The following is an 8,631-nucleotide window of genomic DNA, read 5'->3' as shown; positions in this document are numbered from 1 at the left end:
GGAAATGGCCTCAAGTTGCGCCAGGGGAGGTTTAGATTGGATGTGAGGAAAAATTTCTTTACTTACAGAGTGGTTAAACATTGGAACAGGCTGCCCAGGGAAGTGGTGGAGTCCCCATCCCTGGAGGTATTTAAAAGACGTGTAGATGAGGCACTTAGGGACATGGTTTAGTGGTGGACTTGGCAGTGCTAGGTTAACGGTTGGACTCAATGATCTTAGAGGTCTTTTCCAACGTTAACGATTCTATGATTCTGTGATTCTATACTCTGTGCGCTAATTATAGCAGCGAGGACTGGAAGAGATTTCCTTGCTTGTTGAGTCCAGACCTGAGCTATCACAGGCAAATTCCCTCTGCACTTGCTTTCATCAACCCTCCTAGTATGCTTTGAAAGCATTTCGGATGTTCTCCCTAGTGACTGGATATCTCCAGTGGCAGCCCAAGCTGGGCTGATGCTCAGAGAGACAGCAGCAGGTGAATATCTTGATGTGGATATCTTGTGTCCGTTACTGACGGGCTTGGTGTTAAACAAAGAGCAGTAGAGTGGACCTGTTGTTCAACTGGAAGATGCCTCCAAGGCAGAAGGACAGATCGGCATTGCCACTGGAGACCTTTAATGTGACCTGCGAAGCCCTGGGTGCATCAGCTGCTACCCGCTCCTTTCACATCCCTACCTTCAGCTGGATGGGAGTGCTGGGGTGAGTGTAGGCATCGCTTTTGAATTTAGGGGTTGTGGCTGGAGCATATTGGTGATGGCCTACCTGCTGCACTAGCCTGCGATGCTGGGCAGCCGTATGAAGCAACGTCAGGTGTAGGAGTGCCTGGCTGCCAGGGGGCTGAAAGAGAAGAGCTGAAGCGTTGCTGACATTACTTGCACCATTGAACAAAGGTATCCTCAGTCCCTGGAATAAACCTTGCCAGTGTGCATTTATAAAAATGAAACCAGTATCTTGTTACTGGAGCAGGGGATGCCAAGGAGGAAGGTGCAACCGTCTCCTCTGCAGGGGCTGTCCCGTGTGAAGTTGTAATGCGAGACACCTTACAGAAACCCCTGTGCTCTAATTGATAACACATTAAATCTCAATGGCCAGCGCTCCGTGGCTACAGAGCCATTTTAATGGTAAATCAATAGTCTGATAGAAGCAGACCAGAAATCTTTTGACAGTTATTCAAGAGGGACTTGTCAAAACACGATGTATTTATGACCAAGTTCCTGCCTGCCTGTTCAAAGGCACTTGAACCCCTGCCAGATCCTAAACACGCTCATATTCCCAGGAGTTATATTCAGCACAATAAGTGGATATTTCACAGTAAATATTGCCTTGTCAGAAAGCTGGCATAAGCACCCAGCTGACAAGCAACAATTGGCTGCTTTGTATGGGTGCTGCGAGGGCTCATCTCTCCATCGGCGGCAGTGCCTGTGAGCAGAAATTTCTGCCGGGCTCCAGCCGTCGTTAGCATTAGGAATTAAAAATGCTTTAAAGAAAACTGCAGATCGTTGAGTCTCAGCTGCCTCCATCTGAACAGTCAGCAGAAGGAATTGGAAAGTCTCGATGATTAATCACAAACACGAAAGCCGGCTGCTGGCTGACGGTAGGTATCCGCTCTTCTCCGAGGAAACCAATTCATCAGCGTTATTTGTGATTCATAACAGTTATTTGAGGCAAATAAGCCTATTTAGTCCATGGCACCCTGTGCTTGCGTGAAGTTACAAACCAGAAATGTTAATTATTCTGTCCTCTCGCAGCTCTGCAGCACGTCCAGGATTTTGGTGGTGTGATGTAGGCTGTAACACGCCTGCAGTGCCTGTAGTGTGGGCTCTGTACCAAGAGGAGAGGGATGCCTGGGAGCAGAGGGATGCTTTTGAGGGCAGGGATGTGCTGTGTCCTGGGTTTGCCCAGTGCTCAGCGTGGTGTGGCTCCAAGCCACATCTGGGTCTCTGCGAGGGGAAAACAGCAAAGGTTGGGATGAAGAGAGGGAAATTAAATGAATTATTGGACTTGTCGTCTGTGTGACTGGTGTTTGTCATCGCCGAGGACGGCTGGCAGTGCACCAGAGAGCATGGGCTTTAAGTGGGGTCTTATTTCTAACAAGAACTTACACCCTCAAGTTACACAGTCCCAGTCGGGCAGGGGTAGTTACTGTCTGGCTGGATAGACACAAGGGGATGCAGTCCTCAGCCATCACCTGTATTTACACAGATCATTAATGCCCTGGAAACTGGGGTGCAAACTGGGGGTGGAAAATCATCTTCTAGATGCCCAAACCCCTTCAGGCAGAGGCAGACCCGGAGGACGTGTTTGCATTTCCACGTGAACCCCAGCTGGGAAGTTGTTACTGTAGGAGTAAATCAGGTACAGTGGGAAGGGTGTCCATGACAAACCCCAAACCAGTGACCCTCAAAGCTGATAAATCCTTGAGAGAAGGAAGAGATTTGGGACTTGGAGAAGGGCTGCCCCAGGTGACCCCAGGGAGATGGGGGGTATGGTGTGAACCCCAGATCCTTGGGTCTCGTGGCTGGACGGATGGCAGGTGAGACAGACTAAAGAGTGATCTTAACCTAGAGATAAATTACGTGTATTGTCACCTTTTCTTTCCATCTTATATCTGAAAATTTGATCTTAACGTTTTTTTGGAAAAGGCTTTGCTAGGTTTGGAGCATTGAACCCCCCTGGCTGCCCAGGGACTGGGGGGTCGGGATCAGGGTGACGAGCAGAGGCGCAGCTGATCTCAGCCGTAGGATTAAAACCCGGCAAAGCAGCGTGAGAGCCGGTGCTCCCGGGAACGGCGGGGAGACCCCGCGTCCTGCCGGCACGCCGTGCCCTGAAACTTGGCGTAAGCTGAGGACGTGCCCTCTGCGTTTCTGCACTGCTTCTCTGAGCTGAGGCAGCAGCACCATCTCAAACGCTTTAGCAGATGGAGCTTCAAGAGCATTGCACTTTCTCCAACCTGCCTTAATTAATTGCTCTGTAATTGCACCTAGACTTCTGCTTGCACTTCCCACCTTTCCCCGAGAAATGCATTTCAAATTTGTATTCCTGTCACTGTTTTCTTTTGCACAGGAATCTTTTTTTATTTTTTCTTCTCTGACTCCTGTTTACTTTGTTAGTAGCTTTGATTCCTGAACTTCTCTTTGAGGAGTTCTTGTCAAGGGGAATATTTATATTTCACAGGACTTGAGCAAAAAAAGGCAAAGCAGGCAGGGAATCTAGAACGCATAATTGCTGTCAGATCCTATCCGCAGTTTTTGTTAGGAAAGCATGTTGTACTGTGTGAAACACCCAGGTTTAAAAGCTTCAGATCCTTCTAATCTGCTGTTCTGTAGTGTAGGGGGGGAGAAACGTGCGTAACATCTGGTCTCTATCATGCAAGAGGTACTTTGAAATTTGTGTGCTATTGCCATTTTATATCGTCCTATTCTTTTTGTGCGTATCGCACGGATCAGGTAAGCCTTTAATACTGGCGGGTTGCTGATTTATAGTGCACCGACACGTGCCATCTCTGCTTCTCCGTCTCTCACGTGGGGAGTAAGTACTTGACCACCGCTTTTGGAAACAGAAAAGTGCCTCCAGGTTTTTCATACCAGTCTCTTTCCAGGAATAAAACGAAGTTTATTTCGTTTTGCTGTCCCGCTCTTGTTGCTCTGAACGTCCTCTTAAGTTTCCTGCTCATTCTGCTGTTGCCCATTAGCAATACTTTATTAGTCCCCCACCTTCCCCTGTTCCTGCTGTGTAATAATTCTGGGTTTATGTGCAGTTTTTCTTGGGAGTTGTCAAAGAATAATTGCACCCCATTAACTCCACTTTGTATCATTACTAATTCACACCTATAGAGTATTTTCCAAGCAACTGATCTCAGTTGTTTCTTAATTGCTGAAGTCCATAAACTCTATTACACTGAAACTGTGCTAAGGATTTACACCCTCTAAAACTTTTCCCTCCAGTGCGAAACATAACAGAGAATCTGAATGCGGCAGCTTTATCAGATCTTATTTCTTCCCAATTTAAGTAAATGATTTGCTTCTGACTCTGTTGAAGACTACAAAATGTATATTAAGAAGTAAAAAGCGAGAGACTATAAGCACAGTAGAAGTATAGATCGTGTTCCCAGTGGATTAATCTGGGTTTGTGTTGCTGGGTGATGTTGAGCGGTCGTCTGAGGTTGAAAATTGAACGATATCCCTCTCTCACCCATTCCGGTGGGTCGGAGCAAGTCGCCTGTGTACGGTCTGAGATCCAGCTGCGTCAAATGTGCTCGGACTCGCACTGATAGACACGGACCCAGGACGAGGATCTGGAGCTCGGCTAGGCGCTGCGGGAGCCCAGCGGCGGGAGCATCCTCCGGGATGCTTCCCGAAGGACTTTACCTGTGAGGGAGCTGGCGCTGGTGAGCGATGGTGGGAGAAACCCGGTTTCCCGGGTGCCCCCGGCGTGGACCCTGGCTGCCCCGCGCCCGCCGGGGCTGGGTGCAAGCGTGGCGGTCGTTAGCTGGAAAGGCAGCGCTGGGCAGCACGGTCCCGGTGGCTTCTGGAGTCAGAGGCAAACCCGAGCCCTTGTTAGAGGCGCAAAGAGAGCGGCAGGAACAGACAGATGCATTTTTACTAGCTTACTCCGTTTAATGTGATTAGTAAGCAGTTTCATCCAGGTTTAGCCTGAGGCTTGGTGTGCTCTAAAAAAATCACCCCAAAATCATCCTACCCCAAAGGGTGCAGTCGGTATCCACGATTTAGCTAAAGCACTTGTCCCTGCCTGGCCAAAGAGCTTGTCCCCACACCCCACCTCAGTGCCGAGTCCTGCCGCAATCCTTGGGCATCCCAGGTGGAGCGTACGGAGCTGCTGCCGTCTCTGTTTGCAGTCAGCTGTTTCTGCAAGGAAAAGAAAGGCTCAACATCCGAGACCTGCTTGAGCCAGTGCGGTGAAGCGCTGCTCAAGCTCACTTCAGATAACAAATGGTTTCAACTGAGCATAAAAGAAAAAAATACTGTTGGTGGCAACTCTTATTTCCCTGGAAAAAAAATCCTGGACCCCTGGCAGAGAAACAGTTTCTGCACAGAAAACATGACACTATTTACAAAAAGCAATGTCTAATATCCTTTTCCAGCTTGGAAAGAGGAGTTTATTTTAATACATCCTTTTTTAATTGCCATGAGCTGGACTTGTAAATATTATAAGTGGTTGAGTAATAGTCATCTGTGAGCGGACCAAATGAAGGGACATTTTTTCCGCTCCTCGAGCCCTAATGTATTCCCACAGCTCTGACAGGGGGATAGCGCGGAGCAGATACTAAACCAAAACAAAAGCTCCCTAATTAAAAGATCGTTTAACCCCAGAGGACGCCTGTGTGCGTGATGCCAGTGCCCGAAGCGTGCAGTGGTCCAGCCGGCCGCGGGAGGAGTTGATGTGTTGGGGCTGCTTGGGGAGGCGATGGGGTGTACCACAGGGACCCCGTCCGTTTTCAGTAAAACATTTCTTTCTCTCCTCTAAGAAAGGGGCGAGTTCTCCCTAAGAAAGGGGAAACTAAGGAGAATCAGTTTTCTCTAGCAGGCGTCTGACAGCCGTGTCGCCTTATTGCTATCGTTTAGTTGAGAGAGAAAATCTGCTTTGCTGGTTTTCCAGATCAGTCTTCAAAACGATCCATAACTTTTTAACACCGTCCTTCTGCAGAGCAGCATGGTGTGCCCGAGCTAAAAAATAGTCATAAAGTTTTGTAAGATTGTGTTAGTCATTAACTTGTGCATATCGACCGGTACGGTTTTGGGGCAGGATGGAGCACACGCAGCCCGCGTGCTGCACGGTTGGGCAGAGCCCTGTTAGACTCTCTTTAATGCTGGTTGATCTTAATTTTCCCAAGTCAGGTACATACCCGAAAGCCCTGCTTTTGCTCTGCAAATAGTTTTGTCTGAAAGCAGGAGTAGTTTGTATTGGAAACAATTTCCTGATGCAATTTGGATTTCCTTCTGAATAATCCTTTGCCCCAGTGGGATGGTACAGAGGGATTCTAGAAAAGCTTAACTGGCCTTGCCGTGAGTTAAACATATCCCTTAATCTTTGCAAGGCAGATGTTTAAGTAGGAAGATACCCTGCAGGCACTGTTAAAAAAAAAAAATTAATTGGAAGGGTCAGGAAGAGAAAGAACTGCTCTACCAACGTGGGGTTTGAGTCCACGTCGCTGTTTGGGTCATCGGCGTGCAGGGATCTGGTGAGGGGCTTGGACGGGGTGAGCACGGGGGAAAATCGGTCTCAGCTGAGAGGAGGAGCAGGACTCGGAGGAAGAATTTAATTGCAAAAGACCAATTGTTAAAGATGAAGGCAGCAACCTTAATGTCGTTTCATCTTTTCCAGGAATGCTGGTGGTGATTGTGTTGCTGCTGATTGCGATTGCTGTGGTTGCTGTCTGGCCGACACACTAATGTGGATACGGGGCCCGTCGGAGCTGCTGCTCGACAGCTGAGCGCAGAGGACTCCAGAGAAGAGACCGACTTTGTGCAAACACCTTCTGTGTTTTAAATAAACTCCACAGTATGAGAATGAAGCTGTGTCCGACAGACATCCGTTCTTCCTTCGGCGCACAGCTGAAGAGTGCTGCGTGATTTGGAGGGTTTGAACTTGAAAAGGACTCTCTTCCCACCTTCATTTGGCATTCGGGAGGCTGCAGCTGGCTGTACAATAGATGCACTTCTCGGTGCATCTGCGTTTCAGCACGCGCTGGTGTCGGGGTGCTGCCTGCCCGGCCCGCCGCCGCTTCTGCTGAGCGGTCAGTCGTCCGGAGGGCTTTAAAATATTAAAATAAAGGTGTGGTTTGGGAGTACAGCGGTGGCACTCCTCTGCTTTCTGATAACCTTCCTTCGGAATGAACATTCTTACTTGTTTCAAGGAATAAATGTCTTCGGAGAATGACTACGTCTGGATTCTCGCAGGGTGGGACACGAGAGCACGCGGGGCCCTGCAGAGAGGCGCAGGACCCCCATGAGCTGCACAGAAATGCTGGTGAGTGAGTCAGTCCTGGGCCCTCGGGGAGTTATCGGTGTCGATCTCCACGGATAGAAATGTAAACAGCAGCGGGTCTTGAACCAGGTGCGTAGGAGTGGAAAGCCTTGCCCAACGTGTGCTCATGAGGGAGGCGTGCTCTCCACGCGCTCCGCCGTGCTCTCCACGCGCTCCGCCGTGCTCTGCCCGGCTGACCGCAGGAGGTGCGCTGGCATTAATGTACTCATCTCGGCGATCGAGGTCTGCCTCTTTCTTTTATAACTTTTCACACGCTGTTAAAACTGAGAGGAAGGATTACCTGTTTAAAAATTAATGAAAAAAGTATTGAATGTTCGCTTCTGGCCAAGAAAATCATTATTTTGTTATACGTGCCAGTTTGATTTCAGAATTAATAGAGCAAGCAATAAATATTGAATAAAAGCTGATCCGTTTATATACAACTTATCTGCCTGGGTTTTTATTGTTTCCTACCATCTCGTGTTCCCCTGGAACGATTCTCCAACACTTCCATTTCCTGAGAGCTGATTTGGAGAAAGAAAAAAGCCATTCCTGTCAGACTCCATGTGTACCATGACATACGTTTCCTGGTGGATCCGTAACACTTGCCAGCCCCGGGCTGGTCCTCACCTGTGGTGGTGGAGTATCTCCTTTCACAGCTCTCAACAGGCTCTTGGCACTCTTTTCCCTCTCCCTGCTCTCCACTCACGCAGCTGGGGGGGTGGCACGTCTAGCAGGTCTAGCGCTGGTCTGGGAGGTGGGAAACCGGGGTGTCCTGGTGCTACATCCCCTCTTGGGTGACACGAAGCCATGTTGCTCTTCTGGGCTCAGTTTCCCCGTCTATCAGCTGGGACTTGGGCACTGGCCCCTCCGTTAAGTGCTTGGCGGTCTGCAGATCGGAGTGCGCATTTGCTCTTCTCCTTGCAGCATGCAGGTGTTGGCTGGAGCTGAGGCTTGGGCCCAGTCACTCCAGGATCTGAGGTGGGAACAACAGAGCTGGCTACGACGGGAGAAAATGAGGTTTTGCAGGAAACAGAGGCAGGGAACTGTTGAGTACCCCACCGAATACGTACCTCTCATTGATGGATAGGAACCGTTCCCTGGAGCTGGAGAGCACCATTGCCCTGTCTGTGTGCTCCTGGGAAGGGCAGAGGGTAGGAGGAGAGAGGAGCTTGGTGGAGAAAAGCCCAGTAGATGCAGCCGTGCTTCATGGCGCAGGGCATTGGGCTTCAAACGGGGCTCTGTGCTGGTGCCCAACCCATCTTCTGATGCTCAGCACTGGTGCCCGCCAAAGCTGCTCTATCACTCCCCTCCTCAGCTGGAGAGGGGAGAGAAAATACAACGAAAGGCTCGTGGGTCGAGATAAGGACAGGGAGATCACTCACCAATTACCATCACGGGCAAAACAGACTCGACTTGGGGAAATTAGTTTAATTTATTACCAATCAAATCAGAAAAGGGTAATGAGAAATAAAACCAAATCTTAAAACACCTTCCCCCCACCCCTCCCTTCTTCCTGGGCTCAGCTTCACTCCCGGTTTTATCTACCTCCTCCCCGCAGCGGCGCAGGGGGACGGGGAATGGGGGTTGCAGTCTGTTCATCACACGTTGTCTCTGCCGCTCCTTCCTCCTCAGGGGGAGGACTCCTCA

The 8,631-nt window shown here is 49.5% G+C and overlaps 1 protein-coding gene across 1 annotated transcript in view; it reads left to right on the top strand.

Annotated features, from left to right (window-relative positions):
• Positions 1 to 7,422, top strand: part of STX8 (syntaxin 8) — a 111,171-nt gene extending 103,749 nt beyond the window's left edge. The window contains exon 7 of the mRNA XM_009285212.2: positions 6,340 to 7,422. Coding sequence (XP_009283487.2) covers positions 6,340 to 6,407 — 68 coding nt within the window. The 3' untranslated portion in view covers positions 6,408 to 7,422. The remainder of the gene's footprint in view (positions 1 to 6,339) is intronic.
• The last annotated feature ends 1,209 nt before the right edge of the window (positions 7,423 to 8,631 follow it).

Source organism: Aptenodytes forsteri, unplaced genomic scaffold (genome assembly GCF_000699145.1).
Source record: "Aptenodytes forsteri isolate BGI_AS27 unplaced genomic scaffold, ASM69914v1 Scaffold186, whole genome shotgun sequence".
Lineage (NCBI taxonomy): Eukaryota > Metazoa > Chordata > Aves > Sphenisciformes > Spheniscidae > Aptenodytes > Aptenodytes forsteri.
This window is presented reverse-complemented; position numbering and strand designations above follow the sequence as displayed.